Below are 25,382 nucleotides of genomic sequence, written 5' to 3'. Positions count from 1 at the left end.
CTAAAAAAAAGTCAGTGACAGCATATGTCTACATTTTAAAGTTGGCTCACTATATATTATAACGTTTTTTATGCTAACCAAAGTTCTAAATTAAAGCATTATTTGTGAAGGTGTTTTTATAAAGATGATATTAATCCTTATCCAAATAAATACGTTATTCATTACAAGTATTTAATTTTAAAGAAATTTCTCCTCACTTGATTTTAATGAGTATCTCGCTATGACTATTTTAATGGGTGTGAGAAGATATTGCAGTTTTAAAATAACATCTCAGCAAAATCATGATCCAGCGCGTAATATGTAGGTACGATGTACGAGTAAGATGTACAAGGCGCCGGCCGGCCGGTGCGCAGCGGCACAGAATAAGAAGAATAACAAGAAACACCCAAATTACTTCAAGATGGGCTTTGAAAATTATAGATTTTTGTGGATTTCTCCAGGATCCCATCATCAGATCTTAATGATTTAAGAAAACTACTCTTAAGATAAAAAAAATAGAAAAAAGAATTATTTGAATCGGTTCAGGCATTCTTGAGAAATCGGTGAACATACATAGATAAAAAATAGTAGTCGAATTGATAACCTCCTCTTTTGAAGTCGGTTAAAAAGTGTGATTTTGGTATCTTAAATATAGCTCCCATTCTGTTATTCAAAAATATTTTCACTTTCTATGTTTATAAAAGTAGTTTACTCTATCACTTTATACTATTACTAGAAAAGGAACTTTCTATTAAATTTAATAATTGCAAAAAATTAAACAATTGATAACAAAATTTATATAAGTTTAGTTTTAAAGTACATATTATTATCTGAAATAACAATATCTTGTTTAATAATTTCAAGTGAATAGATAACACACATAAAATTCTTTTGTATGGTTAGTTTGCCTTAGTTTGATTGCCTGTTGTGAGCGTGACGGTCGTGTTTTTTGCAGAAAATGGTAAGTTATAGATAATATTAAGATGTATTACTGAAGGTAAATAAATAATTGCTACCTATCTTTAGCAATTTTATTATTTTAAAATACCTATAAACAATACGTATATTGTTGCATTTTTAAACGGACAATTCTAAAGAAAACAATATTAATTTATTCAAGAAACTGCTTCCTAAATAATATAGTTTAAAAAGATGCTTGCAAGTTGTTAGCGTTGTCAATATTTTGGATTATTGAATTTAATTATATATTGATATAGATGATTTGACAATGAAAACAACTAAATCAGGGCTTTCCAATCTAGATAGGTACATTTACGGGCTAATTAAATTAATAGGGCCTGGAAAGCTTAAATAACAGGTATAATAGGTTAAACTATAGTTTATTAACATTCAGTGTACACTGGGCAGTGTCATTAGGTATGCACTAGAGTCTAGAGTCTAATGTATAATGTCACTAACTCAATAATGTTTATGCTGGTTCTACTAGATTTCTCTCGACAGTTGGGAACGGCGACCCCGAATGATAGCGATGATACTAAATCGATGTTTCTAAAATAATAGATAATTTTAATGCCAAAAGAATACGCCGTTATTTGTGATACTGGCCATTTGATTAGGCCAAGATGCTAAAATTATTTTCAAAGGTCATTAGTTATTAATGATCTTTAAAATTATGATAGTAGGTAATAAAGCCAATAAAATTCATTTAAATGAAAGAAGAATATTGTCTATAATATCTTATAAACCATATAATATAAAATATAAACTATATAATATCTTGAAAACCAATAAATAATCATATATAATAAGATGTAATACCTACGTAAATAAATTGCTTGGTACATATTTGATTTTAATTTAACATTTTTAAAATATCGAATATGTAATCGATATTGCAATCTCTTATCTGCACTCCTATTGCTCTCTGTTGCTGTTATATTTTACAATAAGGAAGTGGTAATATATCGATGTAAGGAAGTTTCCATTTTTTCAGTTTTCTTTTTTAAATATCACACTAAGACTGCAATAAATCCTAGTTTTTTTTTTCAATTATCTTCATAAATGACGGAGTTCGGATGCTTTTCCCTTCCATTTTGAAATCGTATGACGCGCGACCGGTCGGCCTAGCGCTGACGTCACAAGTCTCGCCCGTCTCGGGACGACGCTTGACTGACTATGCGACTGTTCGCCGCAGTGTGCTAATGTGCTTTTAGTACTTGTTAGCGCAACACAATATCAGGTATTATCATGGAAACTAAAACTAAAATACATTATAAATACTGCATCGTGCCTTTGTGTACGAACACGACTGTAACTGCTCCTGATAAGCATTTTTTTACGGTACCAAAACAGAAAAAAATAAGAGATAAGTGGTGCAAAATTATGAATAGAAAGGAATTTTTATCAGAAAAATCAGTACGGTATTGCTGTGAAGACCATTTTGATGTAAGTATCTATGTCAGTATCTATTTATCTGTGGTTTGTTATTAAAATTTGTTCCACGTATTCGCGGGATATTTTACTGCGAACATATAAAAGTCAAACACACCAATTCAACAATATCTATAATGTGTACAATATTAAAAAATAAAATCAAAAGTAAAGTAAACAACGCTATATAGGCACTAGAAGATACAAATTAAAACTAAAATTACGTTTTAAATTTAACTTAAATCGAGGCACGCGAATCTCGTTGCATGACATCACGGGACACCTGCGCGTTCGGGAACTCCGATCGCGTCCGAAGACGCCCGAGTGCTACCGAATGTTGCACGCTACACATCTATTAGTACTTACATACTTTAATTACATTTTAAATTCGTAAACTTAGCGATTATTTTGAAACGCTAAAAATTATACCTGTGACAACGGACCTCTATTGTATAGTACGAACCTTCCTATTAATAGCCAAAAAGGACAGGTGTTCAATTGCTTAGGTACTTATTTATTTTTATTGGAAAATATTGTTTTACTTGCAAGCTATTGCAAGAGTTAGTACGTTCTGTTCTGTAATTTTATTTTTTAGGTCGACAACGACACTCAAAACTTTATGAGACATCGAATTGCTGGTGGCAGACTACTTCTGAAAAAAGACGTTATACCTCATAAGTTTGCTTGCCAAAAAACCAAGGTAGTTACTCAAGAACGGTCTGCAGTTGCGAAGCGTCGTCGAGCAGAGTATTATGAAAAAGTACTTTCAAAGGAAGTTCCAGCCTCTGTTGCCCAAAAACCCATAGAATTTATTGAATGTGTTCAAAGTGATGAAGTAATTAAAGATCCTGACAGTCCTATTTTTGTGCCAATGGACTGTTTTGATGTGGATGTGGAAGCCAGTGTGAAAATAAAAACAAAAAAGAAGGGCACACAAGTACATATAATGGGCAAAAAAAAAATAAAGGATGTCAAACAAAATTCAGGCAGAAAAATATTAAATCTTCAGGCAATGAAATACTCCAAGGCAACGACATTAGTGAGTGACGTTATTATAGAAACTTCAGACATTGTTAATCTGTCGGTCTCTTTCAGTGGAAACTCATGCGACGAATTCACAGATCTTAATCACAGGCTTTCCAAAGACACTTACTTTTTCATAGAGATTTTAGTTAATAATGTTCATCGACCTCAGGTAGATATCCTGATAATTTAAAAAAAAATAAGACTGACTGATCCGTATTCTCGATTAGCTATAGATTTTGGGCTTCGAAAGGGTTGCAAAAGTTATTGGAAAAACTTTATCGCCTTTATCACATTTTATGAGAGTTAATATATTTTCCCGAACAAGCAGATGTCGCAAATAATTTGCCTATGGCATTTCGAACTCGTTTCTTTAAAACCCAAAGCATTATTGACTGCTTTGAAGTTCGAATTAACAGCCTAGTAATGCAATTCACCAGTCATTAACTTGGTCCAATTATAAGGGAAATTTGATATTTCTTATCTCAATAGCACCCAACGGATTTATAAACTTTATAACTGGTGGTTCTGGTGGAAGAGTGGACGACGCTACTTTGTTTGAAGATTGCAATATAACCGATAAGATACCGACAGGATCAACCATTTTAGCAGACAAGGGATTTAAAAATATCGCCTCCATAGTAGAGAGGAAGAGACGCCGGCTTGTTAGACCAAGTACTATCTATTCTGGTACTATCAGTGACAAAACAGAAGTAATTGATACAAAAAGGATTGCTGCTGTTCGAATACACGTTGAAAGATCGATAGGAAGATTGCGAGATTTTAAAATGTTTCCACCGCATGCATGTGTAAACGTGAAAATGCTGCCTTTCTTTGATAACATTTTATTAATAGCATGTGGATTAGAACTTGCAGAGCCGTTTTAATAAAACAATAACCTTTTACTCAAAACGCGATTATATTCTAACTTACAACATTAAAACTTTCTTGAATACATTTTTTCGGCAACATACGCTTATAACCTGTACAGTCTCTTTATTACATACAAATGTACAACGACATGGCTTGCTCCTAACTTTATGCTCTGGAGTTATTCTAGCTTTTACCGTGCATAGTTGGCCTTCTCTTTGCATCTATACATAGCCAATGGTGTTGTAATCGTAGCTTTCTCGAGCAGATCTGTAAAACATTTTACTAACTTTATTAGATCTTCGAATCGTTGATTGGTTAAATCTAGATCTACCTAGGCGGCACTGAAAATTTCGGGAATTAACGAAGTGACACAACATTACTATTTAAAAATGTATTTATTGCTTTTCGAAGTATTCTCCGCGAAATTTGACACATTTTTCCATACGATGGAACCAATCATTGAAGCAACCATTCCATTCGGAAGTTGGGGTCTCCAAAATGGCCTTTTTGTAGGCGTCCACAGCTTCTTCAGGTGATGAAAATCTCTGTCCACGCAATTTATTCTTTATTTTAGGGAAAGTATAGAAATCATTAGGGCTTAGGTCGGGGCTGTACGGCGGATGGTCTAATAGTTCTATGTTTTATTGCTCTAAAAACTCTTTTGTTCTGTGCGCGGTGTGAGAACTCGCATTGTCGTGATAGAGGATGATGCGGCGGTTGCAGTTCTCTTTACGGAGTTCAGAAACGACCTGTGGCAAACAAATACTAGCATACCATTCTGCATTAACCGTTCTTTATCCCTCAAGAGGAATAGTCGTAACATGGCCGGTTTTGGAGACAAACGTGGCCACCATTTTTTTTGCAACACTCCGTGAACGAACAATTTTTGTTGGCTTTAACTCATTTGCGAACACCCAAACTCGTGACTGGTTTTTTGTTTCGGGTTCGAACGCGTATATCCAGGATTCGTCACCTGATACAATGTTGTATACAGCATTTGAGGATCCTGCGTGGAATCTTTCGAGAGTTCTGACGAACCAAGTAACGCGAGCCGCTTTTTGCTCTTCACAGAGCGAATGCGGTATCCATCGGGAAAACAACTTTTTTACACCTAATTGTTCATGCAAGACAGTATTTGACTCATGCCACTGTTTTTGTGTTAAACCACTTCGAAAGTCATAATAAATCATCGCTCTTGAATTTTCTCGAGTCAATTCCATTTTCTCAACGACTAAACAAGTTTGACAAAACCTCGTGACAAGACCGAGAATCTTTTTTAAAATAAATAAATGGTATTTGATTTTTAAAACCAAGGACTAAAAGATTTTTCAACTAAAAAGATTTTAATATGACAGGAACAGTGGAAATATTCCATTCCCGATACTTTTAGTGCAGCCCTCGTAGAGTACCTAAATAAATATTTGTTGTTTGTTCAATATCTACGATGGGTCACCAAGTTGCCACTTATCACCGGTGGGGCGGGTTCGGTTCAAGGCGGTCAACCTCACGAGGGATTTTTGTGCCGATTTGTTGTTTTGTTTATTTGTTGAATGGAACAAAGCGGCTAATAACAAACAGAAATCTATTTTAAGGTGTTTAATGATACTATACTAGGTAGTTATATAAAATATTGTTGGATTGCACTGACTTATTTAGTACTAAGTCAGATTCCGTAGATAGTTTCTTACCAAAATACAAATAAAACGGTAATAAATAAGATGTTAAAGTATGCACGGCAGATAAAATATTAAGTAGGTAGGTATGTAGGTAGTTACTCACTCTGAAATCTTTACGATTTTTGCACTTGTATACAACGGATTTTTAGTCAAAAAGTCTAAAACCATACCCATGTCAACCTATTAATAACCTACAAATTATTAAACTGTCCGCGTACAAATGCAATCTCCATCGTGAAAACTTAACGTCAATAGCCTAAAATAGCTTTTTTATATACCAGTATAATAAAAAATATAAGAATTGCAATACAACATACATCCACCACGTCTGAGAATGCGAGCATAAAACACGCATCTCCTTGCCGAGATAACCAGTTCTAGTGCGTCCCGCCCCGCACAGGGCGACCTGCAAGACTTGTGACGTATGACAATGAATGGTTCGCGCGGTTTTTTATTTTCGTGTGGGTGATATTAAAAAATTCACATGTCGTCATTTTTAGAGCTATTCAAGTAATTTATTTATTAGCTTTATTTTTTTTTATTGTCTTTAAATTTATATATATGTAATTATTTTTTGTTTTTATGTGATTGGAAACTTCCTTGTTATATACATTTTCAATTAGTATGTTTCTTTGAAGGCAGACGACTATATGGTCCAATTAATAATCAGATTCGTCCAAGGACGTTAGCAACGCCAAGGGATGCCTAGAGCTAAATATTGTTTTTCAAACTCATTTGAAAAATTAAGTGGTGAGCATTAAGGGGTTCAACTACTATTTTTTATTTTAGTAGCTTCGTGAACAAGTTCACAGTTACTTTAAAACGTGAGATAGAAAATTCAACCGGTCTTGTGATTCACGATGGGAATATACAGCATGATAATAAGAGCTTAGGATAAAACAAGAAAAACATCTTGAACACAATAACTGTAATGGGCTTTGAACAAATACATCTCAATCATTTCAAAGTCCTCTGTTACTGCTTAGTGCAGATAATACTTTATCATATACTAAAGTATACCAATATAGTAATAAAAAAAATACCCTAGTGCTTATTTGGATATTTTTTGAACACGCTCCTATAAGCTTGATAATTATGTAACATAGGTATTATGTATATTTTTATGTAACATAATCTTTGGACAACATTTTGACTGATAATTTCACTCTGATCTTGACCAGTATCAACAGGATGAAGATGAAGTTAGCCATTAGTTCGGTTCGCTATTGCTAATAAACGTGTTTTACTTTTGTTTTTAAATTACTTAAGTATATTTATTCTGAGTGACTCCGGTCATTAACCTGTGTTAGTGGTGTAGGTATCTTAAAATAATTTTAACGCGTATTGTGTTGACAGATTGACTTTGAAACACGTGGTTTGATGCCCCCGGTCTTCACGCCGCTGAACGATGATCTCACAATCAACTATGCGGCTATACCTGGATATGCCAAATACATGGCGGAAGCTGGCTTCAAATGTGTACTCGGTATTAATCATATTTTTTTTCATGAAACCATGTTTTTGGACACATAGATATATACTTAAAGAGGTCGTTTTGGGCAGCGTTTTGTAATTAAAAAAATCAACTGTCTCATGATATTGGAGTATGCCAAATGTTTGCTTTAAGTTTGTACTCGGATTTTACAACACAGCGCTGTATCTCTTCGTATCTGTTATCATAATCATATCTCACTAATAATAACTAATGAATTTAACAAACGTACGAAATTATTTTCATTGGTAATCGAATTAAATCAACACTAATTGAAAGTTTACAAAACTATATTATTTGCGAAAATTGAATTGAAGCAGTACCTAACGCGCTTGTAGGATGGAATTGGGGCTGGTAAACATTACTATTGAGACTTTGATCTCGTGTGTTAAGCTTAACGTTATCATGCCTATGGACTCCGATGACCACTTAAGATGTGGACTGTGAAATTGTTAATTTAACTATGCAAAAAAAAAATTATGAAAATGGTTTGTAGTTTACGATAGGCAGTGGTGTTGTTGTGGTAATTGAGCGTGGACTGTATTTATTGTTTTGAGATATCTAATGTACCGTTAAATGAGAAATTAAAGACTAATTATAAAATGAATGCGTTGCTTTTGGCGGCTGGATTTCAAAAAGAGAATTGGTGTCATGGCGGACGTCGCTCGCTAACATTTTGACGTTCGGAAACTGAACTAGTAGTCCAAACTCATTTCGTTTTCTCACCACTCTGTACCGATTAGCGATGGTAGTCTTTTAAGTAATCGAATGATGCGTTCATTTCTCTCGCTCCAGTTGGTGGTACGACAGGCGAGCATATGTCTCTAAACGTAGCGGACAGGAAGAAAGTTATCGAAGAATGGGTGAAAGCGGGAAGGAGCACTGGTCTTCACATACAGGTACAAGTCGGTGGTGCACCACTCCCCGACGTGCAGGAATTGGTGAGTTCTTACACATCTTTTTAATACGCTTTTATTAGCTTCAGACGGAATTCGAAAGGGGATTGCCCACTCTCCATAGTGTGCTAGGCCCAAGATGGACATCAAATATTACTATAAAAATGTACTGATTCAAATTCTTAAATGTATTGGATATCTAAAAAATATATTGAAATTGACGCCACTATTATAAAAAATATAATAAAAATAAAAACTCGTTTTGATGTTAATTTTCTATATAAATAAGTGTCGGATTATGAGATACTTCAAGAACTTTTCTTTTCTTAATGTTTAAGATGTTCCTAATGTATTTTTATCCAATAGGGTATAAAAAACAAACTTAATTCTTTAAATATCTATATTTTCTTCATCTTCATACACAATTAGTATCATCTAAAAATAGCAAAAGAGAGCATATACACGGTTTTAAATCTCGGTCAGGGTAAAACCACAATTCACACAATGTTTTTTAGTCGTAGTATGAAACGTTATTGATAAAAGTAAAATAAATCGAAGAAAAATCAAAACACATCCATTTTGTACGCAAGCACAACACCACGAGCAGCAAGCGAAGTGTCAGTCAGTCAGATTAAATTCAGTGTTGTCAGTATAAAGAAAAATAATTACATGAAATTCATATATCGATTATTTTTTTAAATAACCGATAATTGATTTATATCTTAATCTTTTTTTACGAGTAAACATTATTTTTTATGTTTTTGTTTTAGTTGTACATATTTAAATAACAATACTAGTAAAGTTTTTTTTATTGCTTAGATGGGTGGACGAGCTCACAGCCACCCTGGTGTTGCTAAGTGGTTACTCGAGCCCACAAACATCTACAACGTAAATGCGCCACCCACCTTGAGATATAAGTTCTAAGGTCTCAAGTATAGTTACAAGTTAAAGTCCAATGGGTATGTCTTCGATGTTATTTTATGTGCATAAAATCCATTAAAGTCGATTGATTAATGATAATACTTAAAGTGATTTATTTATATGTTTTATTTATATACTCAAAATATTTACTTCATACGTAAAAGGATTTGAAGCTGGCAATATTTTTCCCGCAAAAATAAAAATCCTTGTTTTTTCAATAGAGTTACTTTTTTTAAACTACTTATTGTATACTATAGTGGCGCTTATTTGCAAGAAAGTAAATGCATATTTATTTATGACAAAATTAATGCACTAAGTATTTTTTCTATAATCTATTGTCCGCTTTGGGCCTAAAATGGGCCATCCCCTTTGGTATACTTATTAAGGACCGATTACAATTCAATATTAAAAAAAAAATTCAAAAAAAATAATGAAAATATTGAAATTCAATTAAAAAATGAAAAGTAAATAATAGTTTAAAGAAACTAACAAAATGCACTTTTATAGAAAATCCAACTTAAAAATAGGAAATAAATTTAAAAAAAATTGAATAAAAAATAGTGTAAGAAAAAATGATATTATCAAAATAACCCTTCTACTCATGTCTGTTCATAAAATATTTATAACTACTGGGACCATGCGCACCACGTTTTTTTTTACAACAAAATATTTTTTCTTACACTATTTTTAATTCAAATTTATTAAAGTCAAGTACTTTATTGGTTTTCAATATGTAGATTAACTTTAACATTGCCAAATAACACACTCGGGGTATGCCAGAGAGAAACTCACCAATCGAATTTAGTATATTGATCCTGAATTGAGACGCCACATTGGCGAAGTGGAATTTGAGAAAGACCCAAATAACAACTTGTCGAACCCCAAAAAATCAACATTGACGAAAACCTGTTACTTACAGGGTAGTTGGATTCCAGCATTTGCCACGGTATATTACAGTGTAAAAAACAGTAAAAAAAATTGTTTATAGGCTTCATGACAAAACTACTCAATGTCAGAGGAGAGCAATAATGTATTTAAAAAAAAAAACAAGCATATTATTAATGGAAACATTAAAACAATCGATATTTATTTTGAACTAGCTGATCCGGCAGACTTCGTAGTGCCTCAAACGATAAATAAAATACCTAAACATTTGTATAAAATAAACTTAAAACAAACAAAAGGAATCCATCCGACGGGAGACACATCAAAGGAAAAACAAAATTGCTATTTTTGTTCAATTCGGAGCATTTTCATATTTATCTACCTTTTGAACCTTCCCTGGACTTCCACGAATAATTCGAGACCAAAATTAGCCAAATCGGTCCAGCCGTTCTCGAATTTTAGCGAGACTAACAGCAATTCCTTTTTATATATATAGATAATCATACTCACATTACATTATATTATATTACATAGATTATGTAAGTAAACTAAAAACATATAAACGAAATCAATGAAAACACGAATAGCCGAGTATTTTTCTCGGTCTTACTTGCGTTTTATCTTTGGCTCATGTTATCGTACTGAGATAAAACAAAAAAAATATAACAATAATATAAATAGTATTGAACATCTTTGCCAAAACATGACATTCGTTACGTAATATTCGAATTGTTATTTCTCAACTTTGTATATAAAATTGCTCAGTACAATTCTCACTCTAGATCCTCAGTACAATTTCTAAATTAATATCCTTTTTGAATGTTATTTCGATACGCTAAAACAATTGTATTGTATTCAATTTAAAAATTTGAACAAATTCAACAACGAAGCTTTTTTTTAGTCTTTCCAGTTTCAGCAGGACCGGTGGGCGAGCAAAGGCTCAGCCAGGAGGGGTGGGATTTGTTAACAACTGCCTGAGCGCCTCCGAAGGAGACCTAACAACTCAAGAGCAATTGCTTCGCAAATGAATCTACTACCGGATCGGAATCGCGAGTGGGTCTCCCACTGAGAAGATCCGGCGAGAAACTCAGCGGGCTGAGTAACGAAGCTATGGCGGATACCCGTCATAGAACACAAGATATTTGACAGATGCCTGATCTCGCTTACGACATTTTCAAGATAAACTTGCATTTAAACAAGTTCCGAACAACAATATTCGGACTGTCGGTCTATCGAGTAATATAATCCGCTTGGTGAAAGATCTTGTCGTGTGTACCTCCACAGAGTCAATAGCGAAAAATCTCTTATAGGAATTCTGACTCCGGTCATCGTCCTCGCCGAACCCGTCGCTTGCAACGAAGGGCTCGGCGAGTAAATTCTACTTCGATAAAGCGGCACGACATGAGAACCCTCTCATCGTGGCTGCCGGTAACTACATTCCCGATCCTGCGGACAGAATGGAAAGCGGTCGACGCCGCCCTAAACACGTCATTTTGGATCCCCCGATCCACTAACGGTGCTTTTAGGTACCTCCGTTTAGGCACCTCAAGCCCCGGTCATCGTTCTCGTCGAACCCGTCACTTGCGACGAAGGGCTCGACGAGTAAATTAACCCTCAGACAGAGCCCACTGAGTTTCTCGCCGGATCTTCTCAGTGGGTCGCGTCTCCGATCCGGTGGTAGATTCTGCGAAGCACGGCTCTTGCTAGGGTTCATGTTAGCAACGTCGTCAGGTTTGAGCCCCGTGAGCTCACCTACTAGTTAAGGTTACGCTGAAATAGCCTCCCAAGGCTCTCAGCTAGGTAGGAAAAAAAAGAGTAAATTAACCCATAGACACAGCCCACTGAGTTTCTCGCCGGATCTTCTTAGCGAGTCGCGATTCCGATTCGGTGGTCAATTCGAAGCGAAGCACTGCTCTTGGTAGGGCTGGTCTTAGTAAATTCTTTCAAAGTTGAGCCCATTAGGCTACCAGTGAACAGGTAGAGAAAAAAAAATATCATATAAATTTCGTAATATTGATAAACATTTAATGTTAAGTGTATTTCATTTTATCTCGTGATAATGTCACATAACGTCTTCAACAAAGACCCCAACATCGTGATATCGACGCGGTGTTGTTATTTTATTATTATCATAAAACACCGCGATTGTTGTTCTCAAGGGGAATTTTATCAAATGTTTTTTCACTGAAACTGACAATGTACGAGACGAGAAAAACATAATGGTGACTTAGGTAAAAGCGTTAAAAAACAAGAGATGTAATTGTGTAAAATGCTGCAGATGGACATTTTGCTTGACCAATTTATCCATTAATGAAATTTTTGAAATTAGAAATAGGTCAGTTTTTATATCGTCGTGGCCTAAAGGACAAAACGTCCGTCCGGTGCATTCGTGTCGAGCGATGCAACGGTGTTCGAATCCCGCAGACGGGTACCAATTTTGCTAATGAAATACGTACTTAACAAATGTTCACGATTGACTTCCACGGTGAAGGAATAATATTGTGTAATAAAAATCAAAACCCGCAAAATTATAATTTGCGTAATCACTGGTGGTAGGACCTCTTGTGAGCCCGCGGGGTTAGGTGCCACCACCCTGCCTATTTCTGCCGTGAAGCAGTAATGCGTTTCGGTTTGAAGGGCGGGGCAGCCGCTTTAACTATACATGAGACCTTAGAACTTATATCTCAAGATGGGTGGCGCATTAACTTTGTAATGTCTATGGGCTCCAGTAACCGCTTAACACCAGATGGACTGTGAGCTCGTCCACCCATCTAAGCAATAAAAAAATAGGACTCTATTCAATTAGGACGAAATTAAATGCAAGGAGATGAAAAAGAAAGGAAATAAAACTCAATAAAATCATGGTTATTTACTGAGGCTTCATCGGAGTTTTTGAGAGAACCCGAGGTGCCATGTTCAATTGTATTTGTTTCATTTTCCAACATTTTTGAACTTTTACAGACTCCAACAGTTAATAAACTACCGTTGTTATACATTTAAACACGAAGAAATACTAAGTTAACAAACCAAAATAATTCAAACAACTTTGTTCCTAGAGTTTAGGCCAAAAAGTAAAAAAAAAATCGAGCTTACTTTGTAGTACACCACAAATACAAAAACAAAAAACAAAAAAAAAATACAGCCAGAACTCTAATCTTTTTAAGGCTATACGAATAACTTATTATTTATTCGTAGTTTTAAGGTTTATTTTTCCATATCGCAATACATACGTCGTTTTTCTTCTAGGCGGCGTTCTGTCAAAAAAATGGCGTTGGTTCGATTCTAACGCTACCGGAACTATACTTCAAACCGAGCAATGTCGATGAACTGGTGTCTTACGTTGCCCTGGTAGCCGGCGCGGCACCGAAATTGCCTGTGCTATATTACCACATTCCCAGCATGACTCGGGTTGAGAGTAAGTTGTAATATTATTTTCACAGTGTATATACTTAATGCGAGTTTTTGCGAGGAAAAAAAAAGGAATGTAAAGTAAGTAAGTTTTTAATCATTGCGACAAATTGGGCAACAAACATATAATAAATTAGAATGCAATTAAAAACGTATTACTTGGTACGTATATCTTTGTATAATATACTTAATATTTAAGATATAATAATAATAATAAAAGACCTGGCTACTCCGGCGAGATAACGTTGTGAGCAATCCAGAAGCAATGATGTGTGTGTGGTGTCAGATTAGAATAGCATCACCCCATCTTTTTCCGGGGGGTGTTGGAAAAGGCAGCCTATGGATTCACCGGATAATGAGCAGTAGCGTTTGAGTACTAGTGTACTGTATGCTCAATGCGAGTTTTTTAACGATCTCGATAGCGTAAAAGTTAACTCATATTTGTATGGAGTTGGAATGTTTGCCTACGTTTGCCGCTAGGGGCGCTGTTCCAACTCCATACAAATATGAGTTAACTTTTACGCTATCGAGAACGTTAAAAGACTCGCACTAAGCACACGTTATGTCTCCGATGATACGTTTGATTTACAGTTTGGTTTACAGTGCATTTCAACTCTTTCAGTTAACATGCCTGCCTTCGTCACGGAGGCCTCAAAGAAAATACCCAATTTCGCAGGCATCAAGTTCACTTCGAACGATTTGAGCGAAGCGTCTCAAGTGCTTCGTGCCATGTCCGAGAAGAAGGCACTATTCCTTGGAGCGGACACGGTAATGACCAATCTTACTTAATATCAAATCTCTGATCCCTTGAAGTCGTGGCCTATAGGATAAGACGTCCGGTGCATTCGTGTTGAGCGATGCACCGGTGTTCAAATCCCAGGCGGGTAGCAATTTTTCAAATGAAATACGTACTCAACAAATGCTTTCGATTGACTTCCACTTTGAAGGAATAATATCGAGTAATAAAAATCAAACCCGCAAATTTTAATTTGCATAATTACTGGTGGTAGGACCTCTTTGAGTCGGCGCGGGTAGGTACCACCACCCTGCCTATTCCTACTGTGAAGAGTAATGCGTTTCGGTTTGAAGGGTGGGGCAGCCGTTGTAATTATACTTGAGACCCTTAGAACTTATATCTTAAGGTGGGTGGCGCATTAACGTTGTAGATGTCTATGGGCTCCAGTAACCACTTAACACCAGGTGGGCTGTGAGCTCGTCCACCCACCTAAGCAATAAAAAAAAAATGTTAGTTGTGTATATGCAGCCATCGAAAAAGAGTAAGCACACCGCGCGTCACACACTACGCTTGTATGTGCGTAGTCTCACGACACTTGCTCTTGAGCTCTCATCCACCCGCTACCATTCAGCTCTGTGCTCCAGCACACCGCGCGTCACACACAAAAGCTTTTTGTTTATAAATTCACAATGCACGGAAACTTGCAGCTTTTAGCACCGGCGGCCCTGCTCGGCATAAAATCGAGCATCGGGACGTCTTTCAATCTCTTCCCGAAAATAGCTCACGCTATCCTGAGCGCTGTTCAGAATAAGGACGTGGAGACGGCGAGAGCCCTCCAGCACAAGCTGTGTCTGGCGATCGAATCATTGACCAAGGAAGGTAAATGTACCTTCATTTAATATTAATGTAGACTTTGACAACTTAACCTATAGTGATTGGGGGTGTTGCTAAAGACATCATCATCATCATTATCCTGCCCTTTTCCCAGTCACCTGGGGTCGGCGCAACATGTTTTCTCCTTCCATACTCTTCTATCATATACCATTTCTTCGCTCACTCCCCTCCTTCCCATATCGTCTTTCACACAATCCATCCATTTCTTCTTAGGTCTACCTCTTCCTCTGTGTTGCTAAAGACAACCAACTTGAATTTTTAACATTTCGTTTTCTATTGCCTAGTTTGTTGGACGAGCTTACTGCCTGGTGTAAAGTGCTCACCGGAGCTCATAGCGTTTAGGTTTGAGGGGCGGAGCAGGGGTTTTACAACTGAGACTTAAACCTCACTTTTAAGGAGGGTTGGTAGCGCTTTTTTTTATTTTTTATTGCTTAGATGAGTGGACGAGCTCACAGCACACCTGTTGTTAAGTGGTTACTGGAGCCCATAGACATCTATAACGTAAATGCGCCACCCACCTTGAGATGTAAGTTCTAAGATCTCAGTATAGTTACAACGGCTGCCCCGCCCTTCAAACTGAAACGCATTACTGCTTCACGGCAGAAATAGGCAGGGCGGTGGTACTTACCCGCGCAGACTCACAAGAGGTCCTACCACCAGAAAAAAATGAAAGGTTATTGTGTTAAATTGTCTTGTCAATAACATTGTTGACCGGTGTGTTTGTATGAGCTGTAATGCTGATGCGTGATGACAGGTCCGTGGGTGCCCGTTATGAAGGCCGGAATGGAAATCGTGACCGGAATCAGAGTTGGGCCGCCTTCGCTGCCTCAAAAGCCGCTTAGTTCGGAAGCCATAGAGCGGATTCGTGGCAGGCTCAGGGTGCTGGATGTAGCCTAGATTTTCGGGTTCCGGAATAGCTAAAAATCGGGACTGAAATAACGAGACAGCATATCGACGCTTGAAAGGCCAACGTGACTAAGCGACAATGCGTGAACTTTACAGTAGACTAATTTAAAGTTGACATACCTGAAAAAAATTTTATTTTGTCGAATCTAGCTGTAGGATTGAAATGATTTTAATAGACCTAGAAATATATATATTTTTGCGCATCGAATATGGTTATTGCCTATCATTTATGTACAAAGCAGTTATTGTCGCTTAGTCACGTTTGCCTTTCAAGCGTCGATATAATATAATATGTTTCTATATTTGAAAGAAAAAAAAAACGTTAAAACGAATTTGGTTGCCGGTTTTATTTTTTGTAGCATTTAACGAATACTGAACAAATGTACATCAAAATATATAGATAATAAAGATGAAATTAAATATTTATTTTATTAAAAACATTTCTTGTTATTCAATAGAGTTTTTGTTTCCTTTTTCTTTAATTTTTTATATTTATATCTAGCAACTGTTTTAGCAAATGAAGATAGTGTGAACTATACGTTAGAATGCTTATTGGTATGGTGATTGGTTAAAATATAAGAAGCACAATTTTGACGCAAATCGGCGTGCAAAAGTTGTTTAGTATTTTTCAAAGGAATTGAAGTTCACATATCCTCATTCTCACGGATCGTTTGGAACCTCTGGGTCTGCGGAGGGACTTCGGTTCCCTCTGTATTTTGTACTGTATGTTCCATGGGGAGTGCTCTGAGGAATTGTTCGAGATGATACCGGCATCTCGTTTTTACCATCGCACCGCCCGCCACCGGAGTAGAGTTCATCCGTACTACCTGGAGCCACTGCGGTCATCCACAGTGCGTTTCCAGAGGTCTTTTTTGCCACGTACCATCCGGCTATGGAATGAGCTCCCCTCCACGGTGTTTCCCGAGCGCTATGACATGTCCTTCTTCAAACGAGGCTTGTGGAGAGTATTAAGCGGTAGGCAGCGGCTTGGCTCTGCCCTTGGCATTGCTGAAGTCCATGGGCAACGGTAACCACTCACCATCAGGTGGGCCGTATGCTCGTCTGCCTACAAGGGCAATAAAAAAAAATTCCACTGACGCAAAACAAAAGCTAAAAGGAAATGACTCTTTATTTATATATTTATCATAATTATATTCAGAAAATTATCTTTATGGCTTTCAATCTGTCTTCTATGTTTTTCTTCGTTGTCTCATCTACAGCGAAAAGCGGCCGTCTCGGCGGGCCCACTTGGATTCCAGTGATCATCGGCATGGCTGATTTCATGCAGGGCAGGAATTCACCTGTAAAATGAAACACTTATTATGCTTACGATTTAAAATCAGTTAGTTAACAAAAAATCGTCTTTATCGCATTAAAACTGTATAATCTCAAAACTTACTAATCTTAGAGGAGAGTGTTTCAAAGGTTTAACATGTAATATTTTTAATATTAATCTTCTTTGCAACATTTCTTTTTTACCAGTAACTGGTTTTCTACCCGTAACTTTTCACTGGTGGTAGGACCTCTTGTGAGTCCGCACGGGTAGGTACCACCGCCCCGCCTATTTCTGCCGTGAAGCAGTAATGCGTGTCGGTTTGAAGGGTGGGGCAACCGTTGTAACTATACTGAGACCTTAGAATTTATATCTCAAGGTGTGTAGCGCATTTACGTTGTAGATGTCTATGGGTTCCAGTAACCACTTAACACCAGGTGGGCTGTGAGCTCGTCCACACATCAAGGCAATAAAAAAAAACAGTAACATTAGCTGTCTTTTAAAGTAAGATAAAACTATGTATTAATTTGGTTAATAGTAGTCAAAACAAAGGTAGCCTAAAAAAACAAAAACTAAACTACGCTCTTTTGACAGTATTTATGAGAAAAATATTGGTGATGCCAAATGTTATATTAACCGCATATTAACTCAATTTTGAATATTTTTTGGAAATTGTTCACTTAATGCAAAACGGCAATATATCTACAAACTGCCCAATTTCGTACATGATCCGGTCTACTGTTAACCAGTTTGTTAGAGCCTATGTTCTCTGAGCCCGATTTAATTAAAGCCTTGAGGGACTTTAAGAAGTGCTGCTTTTAAGATGTACTGTAATAATTTCTGTGGATTGGGTTTTGAAAATGTGTAAGGTGTTGTGCGGCTAAGGCCACCTCTGGACGCCACTCTTTATTTTTTCGTCCTCTTTTGGTACTTTCCTTCCTATCAGCCCACAAACGTCCACTGCTGGACGCCAAGCCTCGCCACAAAGATCGATCCTGCGCTGCTTGCATCCAGCTGATCCCCGCGAACCTCAATAGGTCGTCGGTCCATCTTGTGGGAGGCCTACCCACGCTACGTCTTCCGGTACGCGGTCGCCACTCAAGAACATTCCGGTCCCAACCGCAATCCGTTCTACGAGCAATGTGCCCTGCCCTCTGCCACCTCAACGTTGCAATCCTTTGGGCTATGTCGGTCTTTTGGTACAATTGAAGGTAAATTTCTTAGTAATCACTGGTCTAGTCTACGGCAGAGACCACAGTGAAATTAGTCCTTTCGCCTAGCCATTTAAACAGGCATGAACAAAATATTGATAGAGATATGATTGATATATGTACAAAAGGCAAACCTTGTTCAGTAATGTTATCAACTGCCCGATTAAGGGTCTCCTGTAGTTTCCTTGCAGTGTTCACGTCGCCAGTGCTCACGGCATTCACAATAGTTTGTACTAATTCCGGGAACATGTTTGTAACCGTTGCAATACTAGATTCGTGTCCCATTAGTGCCGCTTCCGCTAAATGCTGCAATGTTAGCAAGATATTTTCAATCTTTGTTGCTCCACACAGATTAGTACTACCACCCTAATCATTAAATTTTATTGGGTACAAATCTTGCGTCTCGATTTTATTCAGGTTAGGTATTTAATGTAAAGTTTTTGTGACTGGTGTAAGAGTCTTTACTAGTTTAATAAGGTAACGATTTAAAATAAACAATTTTAGTCACTAAAAATTAATGGGGAAGCGGATCTCGATTTTGGCACTCAGTAATTTATTTTCTGAAGTATTCCTCCTCCTTGCATCGTGTTCTTCAGTGCTGAGGGTCTTAACCTTTACGGAGCATTTTTGTCTGGACTATGTTCCTCCATTAATTCCTGTCCTCTGCGCAGTGGATAGCGACGTTAATGCTGAAGTCCAATGTCGTATTAGTTTGATCAAACCAGCGCCTACTTAGCCTCTTTCATTTCTTTGTTTTAATACAGATAACATCAAAAATAACTCACGTGATTAGCCATGAATATTTTCTGATCGGTTGCAAGCAAATCAGCGACTTGTACAGCAACGTTTAAATCCGCTTTCATTCCCATGAAATTTGGAATCCTCGATGAAGCCAGTGCAAAGAACCTTTTCATGTTCACTGGCAAAGAAACATTACTATATGGTAGGACCTCTTGTGAGTTCGCGCGGGTAGGTACCACTACCCCGCCTATTTCTGCCGTGAAGCAGTAATGCGTTTCGGTTTGAAAGGTGGAGTAGCCGTTGTAACTATACTGAGATCTTAGAATTGATATCTCAAGGTGGGTGGCGCATTTACGTCGTAGATGTCTATGGGCTCCAGTAACACCAGGTGTGCTATGAGCTCGTCCACCTATATAAGCAATAAAAAAAATATGTAAAATGGTTTTTGACGTTTCGGACTTCATCAGAGCTGAAGACTTTTTATTTGTAATTGTAACAGTATTTATAGCCAGAGTAAGTATATGCAAAATGCTTTTCGAAGTTTTAGACAACGCAGAGTTAGGTAATTTATTTTTGGATTTAGATTAGATTTAGGGCTTTGCACCGCGTGATCGGTTTGCAGAGGATTTAAATTTTTATAAAACTTATCCAGTTGGGATATAGAGCACGTGTTTACTTACAGTCCACGCCACTCATCATAGGAAAGTGGTAGTAGATTAAAGGTAGTGTAGGTGCCGCCTTAGATACCGTCTCTAAATAGGAGACCAGCTGCTCTACGTTTCGGGGCTTGTAGTAAAGTTCTGGTAGAGTCATGATGGCGTCGACCTCCACATCTTCAGCGAATTGTGCCTGAGAGGAGACAAATTCTGGATTTAACTTTTAACTTTTATGATGATTTTTCTATTACACACGTTTTACTTAAAAACTATCTATTAGATAAATAATATAATTAAAATTAAAGTAAATAGGGGTTTTTTCGAGTAATTATTTAGAAGTAGATGGAATTATTGTAGCCAAGAGATAAGTTAGTTTATGCAAAATTATCCATACTAATTAATGTTATAAATTCGAAAATGAATTTCTTTGTTACGCTTCAAATACTTTTTCTATCATCATGAACATACAAACTATCGGATTGACCATCACCGTGTGAGGTATACTTTTTTCTAGGTTAGCGTTTAAATAAAATAGTCAATTATATATACCATTTCAATGACATCAGGTAGAGGTATTCCGCCGATCTGTGCGATGACCTTGATTTTGTGCCTTCTTGCGCTCTGTAGCCAAGCGTTGAGTACGTCTTTCCGTTCTTGCAAGCTCAGAGATGCTGTTTCTCCGGTGGTACCACCAACTGTTGGTTGGGTTAGAATACCGAATGGTACTTGTGAAATTGTTTTAATCTTTTTGTGATTGCGATAGTTAGAGCTCACGGCTCTGAATCTGCTGTTATTTGGTTACTACAGCCCATAAATATTACACCGTTTTTTAAACTTGAAACGTGAGGTCAAAATTTTAGTTTTGTGGTTCTATCCTGCAAGTTTCGCCTTAGCCCACTGAGTTTCTCGCTAGATCTTCTTAGTTGGGTTGCGTTTCCGATGCGGTGGTAGATTCTACAAAGCACTGCTCTTGCTAGGGCTAGGGCTAGCGACGTCCTCAGGTTAGAGATCCGTGAGCTTACTTATTCGCCCTGTTACGCTGACACAGCCCATAGGTTACCAAACAGCATAGGTAGGAAAATATATATATATATATATATTTTTTCAGGCAAAGTAAAAATAGACTTCAAAGCTTAAAGCTTGGGTATGTTATATCGCGAACAACGTCCCTATTTTAAAAACACTATATGTATTTTGTTAAAATTGTTTTAATGTCTTATACGTACGTGCTTTAGTACCTTAAGGCTTAAATTAATTTATTGACGTGTATATAATCAAAGAATTATTCATACTTTAGTGCCATTTTATATGAGAATCGTGCATGCAGATAACGAGGTTTTCTGAACAATTCGAAAGTAATACCGTAATGTTACTAATGAGTATTTAATTTATATTAATCAGTATTTAGCTAAATAGGTCGGTCATTTATTTAAGTTACGTAATACTTGTTCTGTTGCTGCAACTTCGCTAATTATGTAACAATATTGTGTAACTGGTTCTGGCCAAGATTTATAAACATTATTATTTCCTTTTTTAGGTAGTATATTTTTGTATTCATAATTTTCACATGCTGTAGTTTTCGACGAGGTTTTAGTGACCTTATTACCCAGTTACTCCTATATATTTATTTATTTATTACTTAGTTGTGTGGACGAGCTCACAGCCCACCTGGTGTTAAATGGTTACTTGAGCCCATACACATCTACAACGTAAATGCGCCACACACCTTTAGATATAAGTTCTAAGGTCTCAGTATAGTTACAACGGTTGCCCCACCCTTCAAACCGAAACGCATTACTGCTTCACGGCCGAAATGGGCTGGGGTGTGGTACTTACCCGTGCGGACTCACAAGAGGTCCTACCACCAGTAAACTTATATACATACTTATATACGTTGACATATATACATATAAAGAGATTCATCACACGAACGTTTGCCTGATGTGGGTGGGAATCGAACCCACGAACAACGGGTCAGTCGACAGAAGCGCACTGTACCGCACATTAAAAACCGTGTTATATATCTTATACCTTTAAACGAGCAATTCTTGAATCTCGGAAATGGCTCCAACGATTTTCATAAAATTTAGTATACAGGGGATTTCGGGGGCGATAACTCGATCTAGCTACGATTTATTTTCAGAAAATGTTGTTTTATTCGTGTTTTCAATAATCAACTCTTCCCGACATCTATTGGCGAATAATAATACTATTTTTCTTAATTGAGGGCAACTAACCGCTTCAAAGACACAACAAGATGGCGTTATAAAAAAAACCGAGCAAGGCTCAGTCATCGTCTAGTAGCCTATTATAAGGCGTACTGTTTCAAAACAACTCAGAATCATACCTAGGATACCGTTTATGTTCTTCCGTTTTAGAAAACTCAAATAATCCGCTATCACAGAATAGTTAACTTCGCCGTCTTCGTACATCGGAGTGAACACCGGTGCCAAAATTCCTTCGATGTTGGATGCCTGAAAATTGTATAATAATAAATAATAATAACTGGGAACTAATTGCGTACGATTATCCGGCCCCAATTTACGATTTACTGCGTTATATACCAGAGACTGACATACATACGTTTAAATATATACTTTTATAGATGATAAACACTCAAACGAAGACCAAAAAACCTGCTCATTAGATAATGTTTGGCCGATGCGGGAATCGAATCCACGACCCTCGGCGCAACAGTCTGGAGCGCTAACTATTGCGCCACCGAGTCAGTCATATACAGGGTGTCCCAGAAATAATTTTGTGTCCCCAATAGCTCTACTAAGGGCGAGCTCACGGCCCACCTGGTGTTAAACGGCTACCGGAGCCCATAGACATCTACATCTAGTTACAACGGCTGCCCCACCCTTCAAACCGATACGCATTACTGCTTGACAGCAGAAATAGGCGGGGTGGTGGCACCTACCCGTGCGGACTTACAAGTCTTTAAAGATTTAGTGCGACTGACGGGAAAGTATCTTGAAAGACTTAGAATTTAATCTTTAAAATCGAACCAGCGCTATTCCGAAGGTATTGAATAAGAATAATAATAATAATTAATAATCTACGAATTAAAAGTTTAAATTATTATTACAATATAAATAAAAAAATTAAATCATTACTTAATTATTGTAAGTCGATTTATATTAGATAAAAAATTACGTACCATTTTTTAAACAATTTGAAACAATTACAATACTTCGCACCGGTCGTTTATTGAACGAGAATAGAAGAAAACTGAGAGATATTTGATATAACGTAACTTTATAGTGAAGTAAAACCGCATTCTCTAATTATTCGAAACAGATACGGAATCAGACATTATAATTGAATATGCAATTTTGAAAAGGGCACATCTCTGAAAATGTAAAATGTTTAGTAAATGAAAAAAACTGATTATTATTATTATTTTTTAATTGTTTAGATGGGTGGACGAGGTCACAGCCCACCTGGTGTTAAGTGGTTACTGGAGCCCATGGACATCTACAACGTAAATGCACCACCCACCTTGAGATATAAGTTCTAAGATCTCAGTATAGTTACAACGGCTACACCACCCTTCAGACCGAAACGCATTACCGTTTCACGGCAAAAATAGGTGGGGTGGTGGTACCTACCCGTGCGGACTCACAAGAGGTCCTACCACCAAAAAAAAAATGCTGCGAAGATACTTATTTAATTATGAAAAATTTACTATCTGCTCGAACGAGAAATAATTATATTGAAATTTTAAATACAGGATATGTACCATATTCGTATTTTAAGAAGTATCAGGTTCCTCATTACTAGACCACGCTCGTAGATCGTCGACTGATACACATCAATAATATTATTATATAACAAAAACCACAATTCAGGTGATTGTTTGGTTTCGAAGTAAAGGATATCTTTCTGTCTTAGTTATCGCGAGCTCATTTCATATTTGGTATATTAAGGGCTCTGAAAACGTGAGACAATGTTTTTGTATGTTCAATATCCTAATTCGAAAAACATCTTTGTATACGTCATGATCACACTATGTAATAACCGGTCATCGTTCGAGTAAATGAACCCACAGACACAGCCCACTAAGTTTCACGCCGGATCTTCTCAGTGGGTCGCGTTTCCGATCCGGTGGTAGATTCTGCGAAGCACTGCTCTTGCTAGGATCCATGCTAGCAACGTCGTCAGGTTTGAGCCCCGTGAGCTCACCTACAAGCTCGGCGAATCTAGAATAGCCCCTCGACGTTACTAGAATAGGTAGGAAAAAAAGGAAAGTAAAGTAAGTAAGTTTTTAATCATTGCGACACATTGGGCAACAAACATAATAATATAATAAATTAGAATGTAATTAAAAACGTATTACTTGGTACTTATATATTTGTATAATATACTGTAGTAGTGGTGTACCCTGATAACGCTCCCCGGTGACTGTCGGTATATTGCGTATATAATATACTTAAAATTTAAGATATAATAATAATAAGAGATCTACCTACTCCGGCGAGTTAACGTTGTGAGCATCCAGAAGCAATTAAGTGTGTGTGGTGTCAGCTTAGAATAGCATCACCCCATCTCTTTCCGGGGGTATTGGAAAAGGCGACTTATGGATTCACCGGATAATGAGCAGTAGCGTTTTATTACTAGTGTACTGTATGCTTAATGCGACTTTTTTAACGTTCTCGATAACGTGAAAGTTAACTCAAATTTGTATGGAGTTGGAATGTTTGCCTAAGTTTGTCGCTAGAAGTGCTGTTCCAACTGCATACGTTTTATGCATAACTTTTACGTTATCAAAAACGTTAAAAAACTCGCAGTAAGGACACTAATATCGTCAACACGCATTAACTGGTAGTAAGGCGTATTTTAAGCCTGCACCGGTAGTTAAACACTGTGAGGCCATTTCTGTCGAGAAGCTGGAATACATTCCGGTCAGAAGGGTATCTTTCAAACAATGCTATAGTGATTTCGACTATATATTCCAAGGTAAGGGGTGGCATTCACGTTTTTTTATTTTTTTTATTGCTTAGATAGGTAGACGAAGCTCATAGCCCACCTGGTGTTAATTGGTTACTGTAGCCCATAGACATCTACAACGTAAATGCGCCACCCACCTTGAGATATAAGTTCTAAGGTCTCAGTACAGTTACAATAACGCATACGGCTTCACGGCAGAAATAGGCGGGGTGGTGGTGCGGACTCACAAGAGGTCCTACCACCAGTAAAGAGGTCCTAACCATCAGTAATTGTGATGTCTATCATCATCTCAGCTTATAGCTGTCCACTGCTAAACATAATATGTCTTCATTGCCACCTGCACCCAACGTGATTTAGCGATTTTCACTAGGTCGGTCTATCCGGTAGGTGACCCTCCCACACTGCGCTTGCCAGTACGTGATCTCCACTAAAGAACCTTTTTGCACATAGGTCGTCCGATCTTCACGC

General features: G+C 37.2%; 2 protein-coding genes and 1 long non-coding RNA gene across 4 annotated transcripts; 1 reads left to right on the top strand and 2 right to left on the bottom strand.

Moving 5' to 3' along the window:
- Positions 1-574: 574 nt before the first annotated feature.
- On the top strand, positions 575-16,530 carry LOC101743965 (N-acetylneuraminate lyase). 2 transcript variants are annotated; one of them, XM_004923311.5, is made up of 8 exons: positions 896-2,385; positions 2,966-3,409; positions 7,299-7,428; positions 8,230-8,375; positions 13,383-13,551; positions 14,167-14,312; positions 14,988-15,159; positions 15,929-16,530. In XM_004923311.5, exons 1-8 carry the CDS (start codon positions 2,188-2,190, stop codon positions 16,069-16,071), a joined length of 1,548 nt encoding a protein of 515 aa, XP_004923368.4. In that variant the 5' UTR covers positions 896-2,187; the 3' UTR covers positions 16,072-16,530. The 2 variants fall into 2 exon arrangements, with proteins under 2 accessions (XP_004923369.1, XP_004923368.4); XM_004923312.5 differs by lacking the exon at positions 2,966-3,409 and having other exon boundaries at positions 575-940.
- On the bottom strand, positions 1,649-6,298 carry LOC134201387 (uncharacterized). Its single transcript, XR_009976654.1, has 2 exons — positions 6,046-6,298; positions 1,649-4,533 (listed from the first exon to the last, which is right to left on the bottom strand). It is a non-coding gene; the product is annotated as an uncharacterized LOC134201387 (long non-coding RNA).
- Positions 15,927-23,197, bottom strand: LOC101744495 (N-acetylneuraminate lyase). Its single transcript, XM_004923315.5, has 7 exons — positions 23,125-23,197; positions 22,309-22,435; positions 20,511-20,656; positions 19,986-20,154; positions 19,350-19,483; positions 18,699-18,870; positions 15,927-17,381 (listed from the first exon to the last, which is right to left on the bottom strand). The coding sequence occupies exons 1-7, from the start codon at positions 23,125-23,127 to the stop codon at positions 17,236-17,238; spliced, it is 897 nt and encodes a 298-aa protein (XP_004923372.1). The 5' UTR covers positions 23,128-23,197; the 3' UTR covers positions 15,927-17,235.
- Positions 23,198-25,382: the final 2,185 nt, after the last annotated feature.

Source organism: Bombyx mori, chromosome 25 (genome assembly GCF_030269925.1).
Source record: "Bombyx mori chromosome 25, ASM3026992v2".
In the NCBI taxonomy this organism is placed as follows: domain Eukaryota; kingdom Metazoa; phylum Arthropoda; class Insecta; order Lepidoptera; family Bombycidae; genus Bombyx; species Bombyx mori.
This window is presented reverse-complemented; position numbering and strand designations above follow the sequence as displayed.